The 22,693-nt window shown below is 50.9% G+C and overlaps 1 protein-coding gene across 1 annotated transcript in view; it reads left to right on the top strand.

Annotated features, from left to right (window-relative positions):
- Window positions 1-5,136: 5,136 nt before the first annotated feature.
- The window catches only part of VSTM4 (V-set and transmembrane domain containing 4), an 82,205-nt gene continuing 64,648 nt past the window's right edge, over window positions 5,137-22,693 (top strand). The window contains exons 1-2 of the mRNA XM_070782147.1: window positions 5,137-5,244; window positions 13,643-14,041. Of these exons, the coding sequence (XP_070638248.1) occupies window positions 5,190-5,244; window positions 13,643-14,041 (454 nt within the window). The 5' untranslated portion in view covers window positions 5,137-5,189. The remainder of the gene's footprint in view (window positions 5,245-13,642; window positions 14,042-22,693) is intronic.

Genomic DNA, 22,693 nt, shown 5'->3' with positions numbered 1-22,693 from the left:
CTTCAGTCTCCTGGCTCCCTACCCCCATCTCTATTTCTTAGCTCCCTTTATCTGCTCCCTCTTTGTCTGCCTTCTTCTTCCCTCATCCTCCCTTCTTCCCTACTATTATGGGTTGAATTGAATCTCTCTCAGACAGAAAGTGACTGTATTTGGAAATGGGCCCTTTAAGGAAGTGGTTAAATTAAAATAAGGTCATTCGGCTGGGCCCTAATCCCATATAACTGGTGCCCTTATAAGAGGAGAAGATTAGGACCCAGACACACAGAGAAGAAAGAGCAGGTGAAGACACAGGGGGGAAACACCCATACACAAGCTGAGGAGAGAAGCTCCAGTGGAAAGCAAACTTGCTGAGACCTTGATCTCAGGTTTTTAGCTTCCAGAACAGTCAGAACAATTTATTTCTGTGCTTTAGGTCCCTCAGTTTGTGGCACTTTGTTATGGGAGCCCGAGAAACAGCTTCCTTTCTCCATTTACTAGTGCACCCGTGCACCGCCAAAAGGTTTACTGAGGGTCCGCCATGCACTGGGTGCCATGCGAGAATGCGCTTCTAGGGCTCAGCCTCAGCCCTCCCCCGTCTCAGATCCTGGACAGTGACACTGGTTCCAAGGCATCTCCTATTGGCTTGAGGATGAGTCAGTTGTCGTTCCTTTTTCTGTACCCTCGTCGTGAGTCACAGACTCTAAAATTCAACACTTCCCTTGGATTACTGTCAATAACACTGGACATATTAGACTCAGTGAAGTCCCTGCTCCCAAACCCAGTGGTGCCCTCTCTGTGAGATGCCTGGAGGAGCCTTGTGACATCTCCCCTCCTTCACTGACATCACCCACCATCGTTGGGATGAAGTACCAACTCCTGGATCTGGCATTCGGGGGCCTCTAGGGCTTTGTTCCTGCCTGTACCTCAGTCCACATCTCACCCCCCAGATACAACTGGTCTATTAAGCTCTCAGGAGCCACCTGCAAGACTTGAAATGTCTGTGTCTTTTAATTTGTTATTATTACTTTTAATATCTTTGGCTGGTAACATGTGGGATCTTAGTTCCTTGACCACAGATTGAACCCTTGTCTCCTGAAGCAGAAATGCTGATGCCCCTCCTATGTCCTTCAGTCACTGTGCTTTGGCAATCTGTTTCCTGCTCTGGAACAGTCCCTTACCCTCTGCTGGTGGAACTCTCCCAGGATACTGCTGCTGCTGCTGCTGCTAAGTCGCCTCAGTCGTGTCCGACTCTGTGCAACCCCAGAGACAGCAGCCCACCAGGCTCCCCCTTCCCTGGGATTCTCCAGGCAAGAACACTGGAGTGGGTTGCCATTTCCTTCCCCGATGCATGAAAGTGAAAAGTGAAAGTGAAGTTGCTCAGTCGTGTCTGAGGTTCATTTCAAGGGCTGCTTTCACTGTCGAGGTTTCCAGCAAGATGAGGAAGAGGAAGCAGGCATGGCCTCTGTTGTGATCAGTGATATAGATGACCTGTCCAGTTCCTAAACCTGCCTTCATTCCAATCTCTTCTGTCTGGAGCCTTCTAGAATATACTGCTGCTGCTGCTGCTAAGTCGCTTCAGTCGTGTCTGACTCTGTGCGACCCCAAAGACGACAGCCCATCAGGCTCCTCTGTTCCTGGGATTCTCCTGGCAAGAACACTGGAGTGGGTTGCCATTTCCTTCTCCAGTTCTAGAACCTAGGGGCCATTTTTTTTTTTTTTTTTTTTTCTTCCTGCATCCAGCCAGCCTGCAGAGTCTGACAACCAAGCTAACAATTGCTGCTAAGGTCAAGGAATGGCCTGAATTTATATCTTACAGCTTGGTTTGGAGAAGCTCTTTCTATCCAGCTGTATTGTCAGCCTTATAGCTTCACATCTCCTTACCTTTAGGGAAAAACCAGTGCATTCCCCACCCCTTCCCTGTTTGTGCAGGGGAAAGATGCTGCAATTTCTGTCTAAATTCCACCCTTGCTGGCTCATGACTTCTTCTTTTTCTGATTGGATAGACGCGTCCTCTGTAACCACGACCTCTTCTTTCCTATCCTCTCTCTCATCAGTCACAGCTGAAACCTCTTTTGTCCAAAGTCTTTGTTCACTCCCTGTTGGTGATAATTCAAGCATGCAACTAAGTGCTTTTGGCTCCAAAATGCCTGTGAACAGCAGGAAGGAGGAGATCTTAAAAATTACTTGTATAAATCCAGACTGAAAAAGCAACACAGAAATCCGCTGAGCACCTTAGATGGGGGTGTTTAATTTTCCTTGGTGCTTTCAGCTTAAGAATATACTTGCTATACACAAAGTCAAGCTGATTAGAAAACCATGCCATCCTCTTTCATCTCAGACCAGGCTTTAGCAGACAACTGAATAATGGAAGAAGAAAAGGAGACCTCCACTTCGTAGCCTGCCACGTAATTTATTTTAAGGGCACTTGTATTTCTAAGATTCTTTCAGTAGTGACTGGTATAGATTCAGGACTAGTTGAATAGGGCCTCAGCATAGCTTGGTGTCCTCAGGGATCTGGATCAACTTCAGAACAGTCTGAACACTCATCCAGAAACCCCAGACAGGGGGATTTTTAGAAGAGATAACTTTTAAAAATAATTGGATTGTATTATTTTTCTAATTCAGAACACAGTCAGACCTGATGGAGCCAGGAGTTGGACAAATAAGTTGGTGGAGAATTTTCAAATTGTCTTAAGGTTGTGAGTGAGTTAGCAGGCAGCAGCAGCAAGGGGAAGGGAAGTATCGGGAAGGCCTTTGCTATGTATCCAGGATAACTGAAATCCTGAATCTCATCTGGGTCATTGATGGTGTCTGCCCTGGAGACTGGGTGTGTTTCCCTGTTCCTATGTCTGCAGCAAAGGTCGAGATATTCTGGTAGATTATTTCAGAAGCTGAAAAGGACTGAGAGAGATAGCTGCAAAGAGAATACTGAAAAGAAAATACTGTTAGGTGTCACAGAACTATAAGAAAAGCACTTTTCAGCCCCTAAATCTCCAGCAGAACATCAATTTTGGCAAAGAGAGGGCGAGGCAAATGGTGGACCCTTAAGTCTGATTTTGGATTGAATATCTGCTCACTTCTGCAGGAAATGATATTTAGAAATGATACTAAAGCGATAATTGGCTCCCCTGAGTGTGCCCCACCTGTGTAAAGGGCTCTTTCTACTTTCCCCCAACAGGGAGTAAATCGCAAGCACAAAGGTTGAGGTGGGAGGTCTCAGAGGACACCACACAGTCCTGCCACTTCCTTAGCTTCCTGCCCACGTGCGGTCATGCCGACATGCCACTTTACATATGTCACCATCGTCTGGACAATGAGGTTCAGAGAGGTTATGTTGCCCAGGGACCCACAAGTGGTACCCAGGGTGGGATACTGGTCAGCTTTCAGAATCAGCATTCCACCTCTGGCATCCTTTCCCCTGTCTCACCAAGCACTGTCTTCCATAGTCAGAATCCAAGTTCTCCATCCAGACACTCTGTGGCCCAAGAGTCCTGGATAGGAGACCTCTCTGAGCCTAAGCTTACTAACCTGTAAAATGGACCCTGGGACCTCACAGGGGTGGGGTGTGAGGTTTAGTTGCTTATATATGCAAAGTGGTTTCCCAGCTCTGGTCTGGAAGTCTCCCAGAAATGTCTGTATTCCTGGGTTGTAGGATCCTGTTTGACACCAGTTCTTGCCCTCACTTCTTGTCCTTGGCATCAGACCCAGCAACCTTGCAGCCAGTTCCCCATGGACTCCTCAACTCTGTCACCACCTGGTGAAAAGAGGTGGGGCTGCTCCTTCCCATCAGGCTGCCTGGATGGTCAGCCCAGTCCCTGCAGAGCCCTGCTCCTTGTGAGAGTCCTCAGCTAGAAGAGTCCTATGGACTCTTGGCCTTAGGACCCCAGGGAATACCTGGCATTTGGAGACATCACAAGTGCTGTGCACCCACTGGCCTGGGCTGCAGGGTGGACTTGTCCTCTGGGACATGACCTGGGGCTAAAAGCAGCCAGTGGGCAGTACCACCTCTATCTCATGCCTTCCCCACCCTCATTCACTGCTTTTAGAGGGAAGGAGACAGGGGCCATGTTCTCTTCTTCCTTCAGGGACCCCACTCCAAATTAGGGTCCACCTTTTCTGGAATCCCACAAAGCCCTCCTTTGACAGACACATGCAAAACATATCTAACACACACTTTCTTTGCTCCAGAAGTGCTGGACTAACACATTAGTCAGGCTCTGGCCCCAAATTTAGAAGCATGGGGAAGAGATCAGGCACTGACTCAGGGTGAGAAGGGCTGAATGGCCTTCTCACCACATCCTGGCTGTGTGACCAGGAACAGCCCTTTCATCTCCCTGCCTCTGCTTCCTTATCTGCAGCAATAATAGTAAAGACAGGTGACATTCACTGCCCCGGGTACCAGGTACAATGCCTTAACTGGAACTGTCTCACTTGCTCTTCTTAAGCACCCAGTGAGGGACATGCCCATCTCCCCGTTGTACAGATGGAGGAAACTGAGGCGCATGGAGGTTGAGGAGCTGTCCCAGGGTCTCACAGTGGCAGGGCTTAGTGACATGCTGCAGAGTATCTAGCCAATGTCTGTGGCTGGGGGCACCCTAAGCGGTCATCACAGTTTATAGTGTCCGCACACTCTGAACTTACGTGTGTGAACCTTCTCCATTTTCCAAGCATCCCCATGCATGGCATCCCCCACCCGCATTCGAATTCAGCTGCTCCTTGGCTCCCAAAGGTCTCTGTGTAGAGACTACAGGAGGTTCGCTGGGCAACAGGTTAGCCTTAGGTCCAGGAAGTCCCCGCATTTGGTAGTTGCTCCCCACCCCATCTTTCACCCAAGCTCCCAGACACCGTCCCCGTAGCAATAACTGGCCTGTGATGCAAACTGACCTCCAATATCATTGCAGCTACGCATGCCCTGTATCCGATCCATTGCCTCCCAGAACCTCAGTGTTCACATCTGCGAAATGGGAGTGGTGAAATGAGCCGCCTGCAGGGTTTGGTAGAGGATCGCCGGCGGGGCCTCGCCCTCGCAGTCAGCCCAGAAGCCCTGGCCGGGCGTGGGGGCAGGCGGCCGGAGGGGCGGGGGCCGGAGCCGGGCGTGGGGCAGGCGCGGGGCGGGCTGCGCGGCGGCGGGGTCGGGGGAGGAGTGGGGGGCGGGTGGCGGGCAGGCGGTGGCGCTGCTCCCGCGTCACAGCGCCGGGCGCGGCGGGGAGATGCGGCTCCTGGCGCTGGCGGTGGCCGTGCTGCTGGCGCGGGCTCCAGCCCCGGGTAAGCGCGGCGGGACCGGGCGGCTCGGGGACCCTGGGGTGGGGCTCGGGTGGCGGGGCCCGGGGAGGCCGGGGCTGGGGACCTGGGACTCGGGCCTGGCCGGGAGGCCCCGACGCCTCCGGGCCGCCCCCTCCCGGTCCCCGTCGGCGCCCGCGAGCCAGGGTCTGTCGGTCCAGGCGGCGGAGCTCAGCGGAGCCTCTGGAGGGTCGGGATGCCGCGTCCCTTCCTCGCTTCCCTCTTGGCTGGGACCCCAGCGCTCCGCCGGACCCTCCGCAGCCCAGTTCTCTCCCAGGGGCCAGGCCTCCAAGTGGAAGACGCGAGCAGGACTCTGCGAGCCCCGGTGTTGGTTTGTTTTCTGTTTTCTTCCCAGCAGTCAGAGCCAACAGCTGTTGGCAGGTTAGTGTGGGCAGCAACTCCCCTTTAATTCTCTTCGGAGAGTTCTTTGGAGGACCGGTCCGAAGGGGCCGCATCTGCCGCCGGCCGTGGGGTTTGGGGACTTGATCGCGGGCATTTTGCGATGACCCGGCCTGGGGATCCTCGGCTGGATGAAGCCGGGCCCTTTCCCCTTTCCCTGAGCACCCGACTTTTGGGACAGCCTCCACCGCACTACTGGCTTCCATTTGGGGTTTCTGCTCCCACTTCTAAGGTGCTGAAGACTTTTCTTTATTTCCCAAGGCTGAAAGGGCAGTGTTGGCTAGAATAATAGTAATAATAAATATATTGATGGCACTCACATTTCCTGGGTGCCCATTGGGTGTTACAGTTATCTCCTTTAATCACACAGTACTTCAAAGGAATAATGACAAGAGTAAATATATATATCCAAGTGCTTTGCAAACATTAATTCAGTTAAACTTGTCTCTGAGGGAAATGCTATTATTATTATCCCTTATTTTATAGATGAGGAAACAGGCCAGGTCCATGAATTGACTTGCTTTAAGTCACAAGGCTTATACCTGGTTTAGCTGGGATTTGAACGCAAGAATCCTGGGTCTAGACCGCTTTTACTGGCTAGGCTGTGTTGCCAGTGTTTTTTAAGTAAGGGGGCTGATTAACAGAGTTAAGTAATTTTCCAGCATTTGGGTGGGTGGCCCAGCATTTGAGCCAGCGTAGATCGAGTCTAATGGGGGATGGGACTTGGTTCCCAGTAGGAATAAATTTACCCTTCGTCCCCTGGCTACCAGTGCAGTGGGGTTTCCAGCGAACTTGAAATCGGCCCTGTGGGAAATGTTCTTCACAGTTGTTGCTGTCTTGGCTCACAGTTACTGGAGGTTTGACTGAGATAGTTGGGCCAGGGCAGCTCTAGTGGCCAGCAGCCAGCAAGAGGCAAGAAGCGGGGCAAGGGTGTTTGTTCCCTGGGCTCCACGACAGACTTCCTAATCTCAGGTGCTGTCAGCCGTGGTGTCCCCAGAGGGGCTTTTCCCAGGAAACCTCAGGAGCTTTGAGAACTGGAATTAGGGAGCCTTTATTTATTTGGCCACATTGTGTGACATGTGGGATTTTAGTTCCCCGACCAGGGATCAAACCCACACCCTCTACACTGGAAGTGCAGAGTCTTAACTGCGGACTGCCAGGGGAGTCCCCTGGAATTCGAGAGCCTTTAGCCACCCTGGCTGTGCTCATGGCTGTGTGGTGATGGCAGCTTCTGCTTGGGCCCACTCAGTATGCCAGTCATCCTTTAAGCTTTTCATCCACAGCCCCTGGTTGCGGCACCTCAAAAGAAGGCCTGGCAGATCCACTTTATACCTAAGTCTGGGCTCTTAACTGCTGCCCTTTTCTACATCTCCCTTTTGGGGAAAAGTGGGGCCTTAGGGGTTACCTGGTCCCACCTGTCATTTTACAGCAAGCTGAGGGGGCAGACTATTTACTCAAAGCCACGCTGTAGTCCAGATTGGTGGTTGAGAACCGTCTCTGATGCCCGATGGCCTCGTCGCTAATTCCTGCTCTGCCATGTTCTGTGTGAGCTTGGACAAGGGGCTTAGCTTCTCTGGGCCTTAGCCTTCCTGTCTGTAAAATGGGGACAAACATACTATGAGGATAAATTAAGAAAACACAACTAAAGTGCTTAGAACAGTACTTGCTCTAGAGTTCACATCCAGTAAATGTTAGTGTTCATCATGGGTCAGGGCCTTGTGTTCATCCCGGATGAGAGCTATTTTAAGGTGACCACCTTAATATGAAGGCATTACCCTGTAGGCTGGATCTCCGCTTGGTACTCGGTAAACACTGGCTTCGAGTGTTGTGGGCTTTAAAGGAATTCAGTTATATTTCTTTCAGAGATTTATTTGTCACAAATTCAGACTATCCTTTCAGTGAGATTGAGATTACTGCCAACCGGTACACGCAGAGTGCATCCCTTATCAATGCAGAGGCTCCTGGCCTCCTGAGAGGAGAGAGGAAGTTTCTTCTAGACAGAGAAGCGTGGGGCACAGAGCCATTAGCACTTAGCTCGCCAAGCTGGAGCAGAGGGACCCTAACCTTGCCACCTTTGTGTCCCAGACGAGGCAGGCACTCTGCTTCTGTTAGAAGTTCTATATTCCCCTGTCCCTGGAAGCTGCTATTTCTCACTTCATACCTGTGGGGAGCGGGTAAGTGGGGCAAGGGAGAGAAGATGGTTGAGTACTAGATGAATAGGTTGTGTACTGTTTGGCTATACTGAAGTCCTTTTAGGCTGTTTTCTGAGCTTCAGTTCTTTTCATAACATTATCCAAATGGGAACAAGAGGATTATACCCCATCGATCTTATCCACAGGAACTTAACATTTATTTACAGGGGGAACCAGCTATGTAATTTGTGGGATTCAGTGCAAAATGGAAATGCAGGGTCCTTCATTTTAAACTTTTTAGGCTTTTAAAAGAGCAACAGCAGAGATTAAATCGAATGGAGCGCCTCCAAGCTTAAGGCCCTGCATGACTGCTGCCCATGCCCCGAGAAGCCCAGCCTTCTTCCTATAGATCACCGAGTGTGTCGCTTTCTGTTATTTCCACCTGCCCTGTTCTCAGAGCATGCAAAGATTATCAGTATTTCAAAGGTGCTTTTTTAAAGTAGCTTTTTAAATTTATTTTAAAAAATATATTTGTTGTGCCGGGTCTTAATTGCAGCATGTGAATTCTTAGTTGCTGCGTGTGGGATCTGGTTCCCTGACCAGGGATTGAACCCAGGCCCCTGCCTTGGGAGCATAGAGTCTTAGCCACTGGGCCACCAGGGATGTCCCTAAAGGTGCTTTCTTGCTGGAGCCTTACACTCCCCACGCAAGGCATCATCTTCCTGGTTTTGAGATGAGGGAACTGAGGCCCTGAGGACTTCACTCCTAGTAGAACCAGGTTTCCAGCCTGGCTTTGTTGGATTCCAACCCCTGACTCTCTGCCCAGTCCTGCCACACCACTGGCAAGGCCCTGGGTCTTGAGCATCCTGGCGCCCAGCCCATGAGCGGAGGGCAAACCTGGCTACCAGGTCATGGCACATGTGCTTGTTGAAGAAATAAGGTTCTCTGCAACAGGAAGCCTGACCATCTGTTTTGGGTCAGTCTCTTTCTTGCCCATGTTGTCATATTCCTCCTTTAATAACTGGTCCTGGGGGCCCTGACTGGGGTGCAGTGGCCCCCTGGAGGTCTGCCTGCAGACCTGGGTGGCTGCCTGGGCGATGGTTCGGGGCGCTTCACTGGAGGATACTGATCTTCCCATTTCCAGTCTGCACTAGTTCCTCCTGCCTCAGACCCTTTGCACAGGTGGAACCATCTCCCACGAAGATGACTGCCTCACTGCTGCCCTGAATTTGTGTCATGAGCCCCACCTCAGCCTTCCACTCACCCTCACCTCCCCAGGGTTTCTTTCCTCCCTGACACATGGAGATCAGAGTCTCTCTCTCAGTTTTGTAAGCCCCGCAGCACTTCTGTGTGGTACCTGACACTGTTTGTAGTCGCGTTCTCCGGGGGCCTTGGTTCAATTGTCCCAAGGGGGCCTGGGTTCAATCCCTGGTCAGGGAACCAGATCCCACATGCTGCAACTAAGAGTTCACATGCCGCAACTAAGACCCGGCACAAACAAATATTTTGTGTGTGTGTGTCTTTTTCCTGATGGCCAGTGCCTCATCCACTGGCCTCTCAGCTCCTTGAGGTCAGGGTGCCTCTTCTCGCAGTGCTTGGCACATGGCTGTGCTCAGCAACTATTTGTCAAGTGATTAAGTGAACAAAGCCTAAGCTAGGGTGTGAGCTGGAGCAAGCGGAGTGCTGAATGTGGAGGTGGCGGGGTGGGGACGGGGTTGGGGGTCTACCTCCCACCTCACTTCCCAGCAGTGCAGGACCAGAAAGCAAGAAATTCAGTTCTCCAGCAGAGTGACTTCAGTGCTGCTTCCTCCTCGGCTGGAGAGGGGAGACTCTGCCCTGCCCGGGGCTGCTCCCTTACCTTATGTGGTGTCAGAGGGTCTGGTGACACCTGCCTGTCCTGCCTGGTAGCTGGCTTGGTCCCTGTTGCCTGCTTTGCCTGCAGGGTGTGGATGCCCTGTTGTTCAGATTGAGACCCAGAGGGGAAAGGCTTGGGCCCCTCCCCAGCACCACACTCTAGTCAGCCTGTCTCTACTGCGTGCCTCTTGGCCGCTCTGCAGTTTCTCTGTTGAGCCATATGCTGCTGCTGCTAAGTCACTTCAGTCGTGTCCGACTCTGTGCGACCCCATAGACGGCAGCCCACCAGGCTCCCCCGTCCCTGGGATTCTCCAGGCAAGAATACTGGAGTGGCTTGCCATTTCCTTCTCCAATGCGTGAAAGTGAAAAGTGAAAGGGAAGCCGGTTGAGCCATATGGGGCCTGATAATTGCCATGGGCAGAAGCTGTGTGATGCTTTCCTCTAGTATTTAAACATCCAGCTCAACAGAGGTCTGCAAGGCACTGGGTTCTCTACCTGCGTTTTCTCCCTCCCTCGAGCAATGCCACTTCTCACAGCTGTTTGCCTTTGGGCTGAGTTGTGTTCCCTGGGCTTGAGGTAGTCATTTCCAGTGTAGAGGGGAGGGCATTGCCTGGGGCGGTGGCTTTCTGAGAAGGTCACTGTTTGCATGGGGAACCATACAACCTGAGAGCCTGTGTCTTTGAACAAAGCTAAATGCCCCGAGGAGCCTGTGGGCAGTATCCTTTCAGTCACCCCCCCATACTCTCGTGTGGAAAGTAGGTGTGGATATCTGGGCTGGTGGGAAGACTAGGGCCGAAATGAGCCTTCCTGGGAGGAAGGTTGAATTGCTTCACTGGGGCCGCTGTCGCAAAGTGCCGCAGGCTGGGGGCTTCAGCAGCAGGTTTAGTTTCTCCCAGCCCAAAGGCCAGAAGTCTGCAGGGTCGCTGTCTTCTGAGCCTTTCTCCTTGGGCTCTAGTCGGCCGTCTTCTCCTTATATGTTTACATGATCTTTCCTCCGTCCGTGTCTGCTTCCTAATCTCCTCTTATAAGACACCAGTCATGTTGGATTAGAAAAGGAAATGGCAACCCACTCTAGTATTCTTGCCCGGGAAATCCCGTGGACAGGAACCTGGTGGGTTACAGTCCATAGGCTCGCAAAGAGTGACTGAACAACGACAGCATGTTGGATCGGGGTCCTCCCTAAGGGCTTCCTTTTAACCTAGTCATTTCACTAAAGGGTCTCTCTCCAATACAGTCCCATTCGGAGTTCCTGGGGATTAGGGCTTCAGTATAGGAATTTGCGGAGAAGGTAATGGCACCCCACTCCAGTACTCTTGCTTGGAAAATCCCATGGACGGAGGAGCCTGGTGGCTGCAGTCCATTGGGTCGCGAGAGTCGGACACAACTGAGCGACTTCACTTTCACTTTTCACTCTCATGCATTGGAGAAGGAAATGGCAACCCACTCCAGTGTTCTTGCCTGGAGAATCCCAGGGACGGGGAGCCTGGTGGGCTGCCGTCTATGGGGTCGCACAGAGTCAGACACGACTGAAGCGATGTAGCAGATAGGAATCTGTGGGGGACACTGTTCAGCCCATAGCAAGGGTCTTGGCACATCAGTGGGAGTGACATGTTTGGGCCATCTGTAAGAGAGGGGCTAACTGAAGGCAGAGAGGCGTTTCCATCTTTAACTTGGGAAGATGGTGCACTTTGCTCCATTTCCCGGGAGCTGCTAACTCGGCCTGAGCTGCAGAAGTGGAAGAGTTACTAGTTTGCCTCCAGGATGGAATCTGGCCTCCCATGAGGACCGGAGCACTTGGCATGTTCTCCTGGTTTCAGCCACTATAAATAACCCCTCCTTCCTGCCGCGTTAATAGGAGGAGACGAGGGTGTGGGGTCCCGGCTGTGCGCTCATCCCATCCATGCTGTTTCAATTTCCTGCCTTCCCCAGCTCTCCTTGCTTCCAGTGGGGAGACCCTGGGGGCGGGCCGAGCAGGACTTCAGTCCTGGAAGCCAGCTGCTCCGTCTCGGCTGCACTCCGCCTGCCAAACGCTTGGGCAGCTGTTAAAGTGGGGTCAGCCTGGCATTTCTGTGCTCTTCAGGGGGCTCCCACCATGGGGCCTGAGCGGACTTTGGGGAAATGCTTTTGGTCTAATATGCCGTGGTGTGTGGGCTGGTGGGAGAGCTGCAGGGAAACAGTGAGGGCAGCCCCTCCTTTGTCCTGTGTGAGTGACTTGTGTAGATAGAGATTGTTACTAGGGGCGTGTGCCTTCCTTGGGTACCTGTTGATCTGCAGTCCCGAGTGTCTCCCTGGGCGGCTTTTTCTTTGTCAATGTAAACATACAAGACCTCATTCTTGTTCACAATGAGCTGAGTCCAGCCAAGCATCCATCTTTTCCTTCTGAATTCACTTCCATCTATTTTTTTTAATGGTAACAAAAGACTATCACAGTGCTGTTAGCTGAATAATGACCCCCAAAGATGTCTGCATCCTGATCCCTGGAACTGTGAATGCAGTTTAAAAGGCACTTTATGGATGTGATTAAGTCAAGGATCCTGAAATATCCTGGAGTGTCCTGGTGGCCTGGCTTTTAAGAGCTGAGAAGCAAAAGAAAATAGACTCTCAAGTTGTATCTCTTGAGGTGTTCAGTTTATTAAATGAACAGTGGAAACTATGTCAAAACGATATGTAAGGAGGAGCTTATTGCCTGAATTTTTACAATGAAGGATACTGTTTGTGTTAAACTCTCCCTGTCACCCCAGCACACACAGGGCCTCACCTTGTTGACTCACAGCCTCTTCACAGTGTAAGGACCAGATCTTTACTCTCTTTTTCATCCTTCCTCCTTGCTTACCTATAGTGCTGACCAGGGTTCAAAGTCTTGGGCAACTCTGCCATCCAGGCCCCCAAGTCCCCTCATGTGACCAGGAGGGGGTATTTGGGGGCTATTAGTAGTTTGGGATGACCTCGGGGACACCTGCTCTTGCAGTAGGGCATCATGCTTCCTGGAGTTGCTTGCTGGGCAGTGCAGGGATGATGATGTGGGATCTGGTGAGAAGACAGCCCAGCTTGGAGAGTAGCAGGCTCTGGGCATCTTGTCCTTCCTGGACTCTGCCTGCCAGGGGGAGGCTGCACTCATGAGCTCCCGGGCTGCACAGCTGCAATATGTAATCCTGCAGACGCCGTGCAGTGTGTCTACTGGGAGAAGACCTGGGCAAGGGTACTGGGCTGGCTGATCTGGGTGGACAGGGAGGGGCACCCTCGAATGTCAGCTTGGAACAGAACCGTGGCTGGTGAGAGTCAGCCCTGAGACCAAAGGACAAGAATTCGACCTGGGCCTGGTTTCCTGGAGCGTATTTCGGGTTGCTGGGCGAGTCTGGTACCCCTCTCTGCTCCTGGGCTCATTGGCTCTTTTTTCCTGCACTTCAGCTGTTAGACCGTGGATCATGGTCCTAAGAGGCTTGGAGTGAGAAACCAAGGCACCTCTGTCATTCCAGCTCCCTGGTACTGGTTTAACACTCACCTGACCAGTACTGATAATCTGCCTTGGATGTAGCTGAAATAGCGGAGACAGGGACTGGGGCCACAGGGCCACCTCCTCAGGGAGGTGATGAAACGGATTGAAGCAGGCCTTGGGGAGGCAGGTAGGAAAGGCGGATTTGATGTAAGCTGGATATTTTTTAAGAGCTTCCCCAAATTTAAATCTTTATGTGAAAGCTCCTGAATTTTAGATATCAGCAACTAACTGAAAACAGAGAAAAGCATCTAGGCCAGGTGATCAGTGACATCCCACTTGCAGGGGATCGTCTCACAGGTTGCGGACATGGGGGCCACAGAGACCCACTGCATGCCCCAAGGAGGGCTCCTTCGTGAAGGCAGCGTGAGCATAGAAGGGGTGGAGGTGGCCGGCCTCTCTGGCCTGCGCATCACTCTGGCTCCTTGAGGGAAGAGGCTGTGTGTGCGCACCCGGGGAGTGGCGGTAGCCTTCCTCATTCTCTTCCTCCCTGTTTTCGCTGCAGAGGTCTGTGGAGCCCTCAACGTCACTGTGTCCCCGGGGCCCGTGGTTGACTACCTGGAGGGGGAAAATGCCACTCTTCTCTGCCACGTCTCCCAGAAGAGGCGAAAGGACAGCTTGCTGGCTGTGCGCTGGTTCTTCGCGCGACCAGACTCCCAGGAAGCCCTGATGGTTAAGATGACCAAGCTCCGGATAGTGCAGTACTACGGGAATTTCAGCCGCAGCGCCTACCGGCAGAGGCTGCGCCTCCTTGAGGAGCGGCGTGGGGCACTCTACACGCTCTCTGTCTTGACCCTCCAGCCAACAGATCAAGGGCATTATGTCTGCAAAGTCCAGGAAATCAGCAAGCACAGGAACAAGTGGACAGCATGGTCCAACGGTTCCTCGGGGACAGAAATGAGAGGTAAGAATACGTCTTCTCTCTGGGCAGAGGGGAAGGGGGCAAGTCCCAGGGTCTCCCTCCAGCTGGCCAAACAGTGGCCTCCAGGACAGTCCTACTGAGCTAGAATACATCTTTCTGGACTCTAAGGGCCACGGTTGTGAGAGCCAGGCCGTGAGAATGAGGATAGGTCTTTATGTGCATGCTGGGACTGACTTGTGCTATAGACGTAAGTCAGGACAGAAGGTGTCTGGCCCCATGCCAGCCAACCTGCCCTGGGCAGACTTGTTTTGTACCTGAAAGATGGGACTGGCTGCATGCTTCATTTGCCTCTAGCTCAGGTCTGCACTGCCTTGACTGCTTTGCCTGGGGATGGGAGTGCCAGATGCCTTTGAGAGGAGGCACACATTGGGAGTGCCTTGCTGTGAATTGCCAGGCCTCAGAGCAGGGCAGCCTGGTGGCTCTGATCCATCGCCCAGAGGAACTGATCCAAGCCTCAGGGAGCAGCTCACTCAGAAATTCATCCAAAAGTGGGTAAGGGACCAGAGGTGGCCCTCCCTTTCTGGAAACAGATAAGAGGCATGGGCCGTGTTCTGGAACATCTTAGCTACCAAATGCTATATTTAAGGGTTATCCTTTTTTTTTTTTTGGTGGAGTTCCCATGTGTGGCTTGTAGGATCCGAGATCCCTGACCAAGGATTGAACCTGGACCCAGGCAGTGAAAGCATCGAGTCCTTACCACTGGATCACCAGGGAGTTTCCCAGTGGTTATCATTTTTTACCACTGATGTTCCATTCAAGAAGCCACCTATCGCAGTTTTAATAAGACTTGTTATTGTGTGCTAAAATTACATCTTTGATTGCTTTGCTCATGAATTTGGCCTGGTAGAAAAATCAAGAGAACCACAAAATAAACCTGACGATAAATCTAATTTTATTTTATACGTGTCATTTAAATTAAAGGCAATAGTGATGCCGTTAAAGGGACAGAACTCAGCTGTGAACAGGCATTTTTAACATCCTGTTTGTCATCCAATGGCTTCCCTGGTGACTCAGTGGTGAAGAATCTGCCTGCCAAGCAGGAGACACAGGAGATGCAGGTTCGATCCCTGGGTTGGGAAGATTCCCTGAAGGAGGAAATGGCAACCCACTCCAGTATTCTTGCCTGAGAAATCCCACGGAGAGAGGAGCCTGGTGGCCTACAGTCCATGGGTCACAAGAGTCAGAACACACTGAGCGACTGAGCACGCATATGTCAAAGTAAATAATTCACACGGATAGTCCAACTTCATCGGTCTTTGGAGTTTGCTTGTCTTCATGTTCTTAAGCACGGAATGATTATTATCTGAAATGTTGTGCACTTTTTCTCTTTAAGCAAATTAATTCAAGACAACAAATGACTATTAATATAAATATGTATTTTGGCACAGAAAATAGAAAAATCAGATGACCACAGGCTGAGGAGAGAATCCACTCTGGATATCACTTGGCTCTGAAACATATGATCTTAAGGTATACCCTTTTTAACTCTTATGTCCCGGTGTATTCTGGAGCCCTGTAGTAAATCTCTGGGCAGTAACGACTCCCTGCCGATTAGAATAGATAAAAAGGTTCGTCGCATCCACGTAAGTGCTGTCGACACATCCATTATTCAGGTGTGTCCCCGTCAGTGAGTGAAGCTGGGTTCCTTCTAGAACATTTACTTGGTTACATGTTACCACAACTTAAGGTGGTTTGCACAACTACACTGAAACTAGTCTCTTTCCCCCACTGCCTGGTACTTTGATCTGCTCTTGTGAGTGTGAGAGGAAGGGGTGGAGTTACAAGGGGGTGTCCAGGGAATTGTGCATAAACTGCAACCGGCCACATTCCTGCCGTGTCCCTAAGGTGGTGTCTCCTGACACAGTCCAGCTCCTTAGCCGTGTGCTTGCAGAGTGCTTTCCCAGCGTCATGCAGAACGAGAAATCTGAACAAAAATTTAAAAACAGACCAAATAACCAATCTACCCCAACAACTGCAATTTTATTTGCTTTATTTTGCCCTATGTGTGTTTTTGAGTTTCTCCAAAATTGGAGTAAGTCCTTGAGCATGTGTGTTGAGGTGACTAAAAAAATAAGTAGCAAATTATTGGGAAAAAATTCTATGTTAATAAATGAGTTTGTCCTGGGTTTTTTCCTGAGGACATCTCTGAAAGGGTGTGGCTAAAAAATATAGGCTGTATTAATTTGGGGCAAAACATAAGTTGTCATTTTATGTTTTAACTGAACAAATTATTAAAGTATGATGGAGAATTGGGGATTTTGAAGAATGGGAAAGATTTAAATTGGGGTTTGTGTGAAAACCACATGTATATGAGACCGTGGAGGGGGCGCACTCGTGATTCTAGGAGACGATAGTTATCATCTTCCAAAGAAGATGGGAAGCAATGAAGAACGAACATGTGTGAGCCTCTAGGTTACTGGAGTCATGCTTGTCTTACTTTAGAGAATCTGCCATATCCCACGAGCTTGTCAGTGTCAGCTGACTGCACGGAGGCAGGAGGAAAGGCGAGGATGCCGTGCAGCTCTTCAGTGGCTTGTGCCACGTGACCGTCTCAGTGAGCCAGAAGCCCTGCCTGCAGAGACCCTGGATCCAAGAGCCCTAAGTGACATGTGGTGTTGGAACCCTCTGGAGAGGTTTCCAGGAGGGTGGGTGTTAGGTTTGATTTCATTTAATTGCTTCATCAATGATTTGAAAAGGGGGCACATGTCACCGTAATGAACTTTACATAAAACACAAAACCGGGAAATGTTCTTGGCATCAACAAGGAATAAAACATAGCAAATGGGAATCCAGAGAGGTGAGTAATACAAGCAGGATATAACAGAATGAGATTCAGTTTGGAAAACGGCAGAGTGATGTACATCTAGGGGAAACGGCTCACAGGCAATGGTGGAGAGTCAATAGGAGGCTCTCCGTGCAGCGGCTTCGGTGGTGTCAGTGGCAAATTAGAGGCTCATCTGTAGGGTGACAGGGGGCTTCCCTGGTGGCTCAGTAGGTAAAGAATCTGCCTCTAATGCAGGAGACCTGGGTTTGATCCCTAGGTTGGGAAGATTCCCTGGAGAAGGAAATAGCTTCCCACTCCAGCATTCTTGCCTGGAAAGTCCCATGGATAGGAGGCTGATGGGCTACAGCCCTTGGGATCACAAGAGTTGGATACAACTTAGCGACTGAACCACCACTGCAGGGTGATATGGCAGAGCGGACAGCCATGCTATCTCCATCCGTGTACAAACTGGCCTGGTGTCCCTAAGAGGGAAGCTGGCTGTGTTATGTGTACTCTGCTGGGGAGACACTAGTGTTCACTGCGCAGTCTATTTGGGGAGCCCCATTTGCAGAAAGACAGATTCGATCTAGAGAAGAGTAGCAAACGTGATATCGGAGCGAGAGGCAGCCTCCAGAGTATGATCGGTTTAGCTGAGGAAGCTTTGCTGGGCTCAGTGAATTGCATATGGACTAGAGTGCTTGGTGGATTCGTTTATTCCTCACTCAGCGGGGATTTATTTCATGGAGCACCTGCTCTGTACCTCGCTGTGCTGGAAACTTGGGGACACAGGGTGGATCTATCTATAGGGTGGCAGATACAGAAGCAGATATGATGTCATGGTGTCTGGTGCAATGATGCAGGTGTGCACGGAGCATGGTGTGAATGCATAGGCGGCCCCTGAGGATGAGGAGCAGGCAGTGCTTGAGCTGCCATTGGCTGTTTATGTGGGGCAGCAGATGAGATGAGGCGGCATCTTGGTGGGTAGGGTGTCCCACAGCACTGAATCAGGACTGCTGGAGTCTGAACTGGGAGGGGAGGTGGCAGTGGGTGTAGGGGAAGCAGGCTGGGCTGATGGCGGAGGGGACGATACTGAATGGCAAAGCATTTCCACTTGATTCTGTAAGCTAGTGTTCTCAGCCTTACCTAATGATCAGTATCACCAAAGCCAGATTCTGAAGTATCTACCCTAGAGATTCTAGTCTGTTCAGCCTGGGTTGGAATTTGAATGTTTAACATCTAGTCTAGGTGATTTTCGGGGTTTCTTAGGTGGTGCTAGTGATAAAGAACCCACCTGTCAATGCAGGAGATGTAAGATTCAGGTTTGATCCTTGGGTCAAGAAGATCCCCTGCAGGAGGGCATGACATGGAGAATTCCATGGAGGGCTACAGGCCATAGAGTCGCAAAGAGTAGGACACAAATGAATTGACTTAGCATACTAGGTGATTTTATCATCAGGCGTTTGTGGAGAGTCTTTTCTTTAGTCCTTGGCAAGTCCATGAAGCATATAGAGTCTTCTGACAGACCCCTCTGGGAGGACCAGGCTACAGAGTGAAGAGGCAGTCTTTTGTGGCTGCATGGGCCTTGTGAAAGTGTTAGTTGGTCAGTCATGTCCGACTCTTTTAGACCCTATGTATTGTAGTCTGCCAGGCTCCTCTGTCCATGGAATTCTCCAGGCAAAATACTGGAATGGGTTGCCGTCCCCTTATCCAGGGAATCTTCCCAACCCAGGGATTGAACCCTGATCTCCTGCATTGTAGGCAGATTCGTTACCATCCGAGCCACCAGGGAAGCCCATTGCACAGGCTTTAAATGATGCCAAATTCGATAGTAGGAATGGAGAGACATTAAAGGTCAAATAATCCAGTTATTAAACTGGATGCGGCAAGGGAGAAAACTCTGGGGTGATACCCAGGAGAGTAACTCAGCGTGTCCAGGGTGACAAAGGGAGCGTAAGAGATGGAGCTCGTCCACAGGGAAACTGAGAGTGAGCTGGGCGGAGGCACCCACTGATGGCCAGTAAGTATGCAGAAACGTGCATCTGAAGGGCCCGTCCGATCTGGCTTGTGAGAACTGAATCTGAATTAGGCAGGTGAAATCACCAGAGGGTGAGTTACTTTCTGAGGGGCAGGGGCCAAGGCGAGGAGCCTTGGGAAACGCTAGTATTTGGGGCAGCAGATGGAGCTAGCTTGGCTTGGTGTCTGGGATGGGCTCCTCTGGGCCAACCTCATGGCTGTCTGGAAAGGGCAAAGTCTTTTCAGTAAGAGAGCAACAGCGGAGGGTAAGGACACAGCAGCTTCTTCCTCGGTCCCAGACGGTCCCACAGACTGGGGAATTCAGAGATGCTCCAGGCAGGAGGGAGGTGCATTGGCTTGATCCTGGCTGCCAGGTAAGCCCTGTGTCCTCTTTATTGGGAAAATGAGGAAGGGAGACAGAGTGACTGATAGCCGTGGGTGGATCGAAGGGGTGGTCCCTCCCTATGGGGTCACTGCAGGGCCCCAGCTGCCCCCAGGATGGATATGAGATGGGAGAGGTGAGTGGGGGGTCTTCACTGCCAGGGTGAGGTGAAGGGCGTCTCTCCAGCCCAGACCACAGGGACCCCTCTTGTGGCATTTGAAGTGCCCCTCCACCCCACATCTTGCTCTACCCCACCTTCCAATCTGCACTTTGATTTGCCATCTTAACAGCTCTGTTCCCTCTGCTTTGGTTCCAATAAATATTTTGATGGTGGGGGGAAAAAACAAAGGATCTCTAGGAAACAGCTTCTGGCTCATTCATCATGAGCAGGTCAGATGCAGGGGTGGATCTCATTGCAGGTGAGACAGGAGGAAGTGAACTACACAGTCCTGCCCTGGCCAACACCAAGAATGTGGGGAGGTCCAGTCTGGAGTGCCACGTGCCCAGCACGGAACAGGCAGAGCGAGGCTGGAGTTGATGCAACAGGGAAGTCAGGATGGGAACAGAGGGAGCATGGGCAGTGATTTGGGGTAATTTCCAACCGGGAGATGAAGCTGTTCAGCAGGGTTTCTTAAGGGGAGCCTTATTGATGGTTGGGAGGGTCAGGATTTTCTGAGTTGGAGGCTTCATAGATTGATGAATGCAAAGTTTTCCAAATGCTCTTGGTTCCTTTAGGCCAAAAGAAATAAATAATAAGTTTGCTTTTTAAGTAGTTGGGTCCAACAGCCTTAAAAAGGATTTCTGTTCTAAACACAGCATGATGTATCCCTAGGCACGGAGACGAGCTGTTCTCTTTGGGGAAGATTCCAAGATCACTTACAAATCGAGGTGAAGATTTGCTATTTTAGGGGGCACCATCTGTCGTCTAGGTGCAAAACAAAGCATTTTAACCACTTGTAACCAGTGTTTTCACAAATCGTGGTGCTTTCGGACACTCACGTTACACTGTCCCTGTAGACACAGGTGTTACAGCATCTGACCTGGCGTGTGTCCTGTGCGCTCAGCGCTGCCTGGTACTCGCAGCGCCTCAGGTGTGCGGTTTACAGAGGAAGCTGCCCGTCTTCCTTAAGCCTTTCCGCGCACCCTTCGCCCTGTCCGCCCCGCGTCGCCTCATCCAGGTGCGTCTGGTGGCTTTGTGCCTGCTTTCTCTGATCAGCCCTGCCCGCCCCGCGTCGCCTCATCCCGGTTCGTCTGGTGGCTTTGTGCCTGCTTTCTCTGATCGGCCCTGCCCGCCCCGCGTCGCCTCATCCAGGTGCGTCTGGTGGCTTTGTGCCTGCTTTCTCTGATCGGCCCTGCCCGCCCCGCGTCGCCTCATCCAGGTTCGTCTGGTGGCTTTGTGCCTGCTTTCTCTGATCGCCCCTTGGCCTCCCTTTGCTGCCGCTGCTCCCCAAGCTTTGGCGGTGTCTCTGCCTCTGTGCCTTTGCCATCCTGTCTGATGCCCCAGCGGCCTCCCACATCTGTCCTCCTTTCTGCACTGATCAGCCTGGTCTCTCTCAGGACACGCAGACCCTGGATAGTTGTAATCATGAGGACAGCCCTGAGGGGGTAAACCAGCTCCTAAGCCTGGATTTTCTTCAGGAGAGTTTCCAAGATGAAGCCTGAAGATAACTGGGGTTCCTGGTCAACGACAGGCTCTGGCAGAGTCCTGGGTGCCACATGTCCCTAACAGTTATTGACACGGGCCAGTTAGGGGCTCTGCGTGAGGGTGCCACATGGGCCCTTTCCCCCAGGGAGTGAGGCTGTCGTTCATTTAGGCTTCTGTTTTTAGGGGCAGAGCAGCTTCCATTCCTGGTTCTCCAGGCTCTGTACAAAATTATCGTCAATGGCTTTTCAGCCAGGTTCTGCCACCCAGAGATTCAGAAGCAGTCTGATATTCTAAGCAGAATTCAATCTCCTTCTTTTCAGACGGAGATGTTTTCATTAACAGTGAAAATGCTAATAATGCAAGCAATTTGTAAGGGCTGTCTCCTGCAATTTAAACAGTATTTCAACCCCAAATAACATATTTTAACTAATCGTATTGTTATTTGACTTCAGATTATATAAGTGAGCTTTAAATGTTACAAGCGGACAAAGAAAATGGAAAACTGTGTTTACCCTAAATGTATTTAGGGGAAAAGATGAAATTATAATTTCTTATCTATTTAACCCTGAAATATTAGAGAGAATTTAATAATTGGATCTGAAAGTACCACCACAGGGAACTGATATTTCAAGTTTCAGTGGAAGAAATTAAATAATTCCTTTTTCCCCAGAGACACGGAGCAGATAATTAGGAATAGATTAACTAAACATTTAGTGCTACTGCTTAATTAGGCAAGCTCACATCATGATGTTTAAAGTGTCAACAGGTCCAGATACTCAAAGGGAACAAATTGACAACCAGAGTGTAATTTAAACACAACTTCAAACAATCCTTCATTGTGTCTATCCTCATTCTAACTGCCGTGGTCTTGGAAGAATTTAAGAGATTGGAACAAACTCAGGAGCACGTATGAAGCCCCAGTTTATGAGCCTGTCATCCCTGTGCTTTGCCCAAAGAGAGGTACGTGTGGGGAGGTTTGATCCCCACTGGCCTGGGACCCAACCTCACAATCTGGAGAAGTATGTCGATATGGGTATATATTGGATAGACTTTACTGACATAGCTGATAGAAAGTCTGAAAAGGCCATAGAGGAGGCTGACACTTGCATGAGAGTACGGAAAAGACAAGGTCACATACTCGGGGGAATGGTAGAGGTTCACGTGGAGGATGTGGCATTCCGCTGGGGCCGCAGGGTGAGCAGGGCTCTGCGACTGCGGGCCACACCCGTCAGGAGAGGAAACAGCCAGAGCAAAGGCGTGGATGGGGGAGAAGAGGGATTTGCAAATAACTGAATGGAGCTGGATGCACGTTTGTGGTTGGTGAGGGCTGAGGCGGATGGTGATAAGAGGAAAGGCTGCCTCGGTGGTCCTGGTCAGGGACCTTGCCTCCAGGTACCCTGTGAAGTTCTTAGACAAACCCACGTGCCTGACACGTGCTGGTATAACGAGCTTTTTAGTGAAGGACTGAATGAGTGATCCAGATCACTCATGGTTTTGAATAACGTGCCATTTTAATTAATAGTAACAAGGAGTGGAAGGTGGTAGCAAGAAGATAAGATATAGGGACGTCCTGCTGGTCCAGTGGTTGAGAATCTGCCTGCCAGTTCAGGGGACATGGGTTCAGTCCCTCCTCCGGAAAGATCCACATGCCAAGGGAGGGGGAACCTAAGCCCGTGCGCCACAACTGCTGAGTCCAGGTGCCTGGAGCCTGCGCCCCACAAGAGAAGCCACTGCGATGAGAAGCCAGAGTAGCCGCCACTTGCCACCACCAGAGAAAGCCCCACACAGCAACAGAGATCCATCGCAGCCAAAAACAGATAATTCTTTCTT

This window comes from Bos indicus, chromosome 28, assembly GCF_029378745.1.
Source record: "Bos indicus isolate NIAB-ARS_2022 breed Sahiwal x Tharparkar chromosome 28, NIAB-ARS_B.indTharparkar_mat_pri_1.0, whole genome shotgun sequence".
NCBI lineage: Eukaryota > Metazoa > Chordata > Mammalia > Artiodactyla > Bovidae > Bos > Bos indicus.
This window is presented reverse-complemented; position numbering and strand designations above follow the sequence as displayed.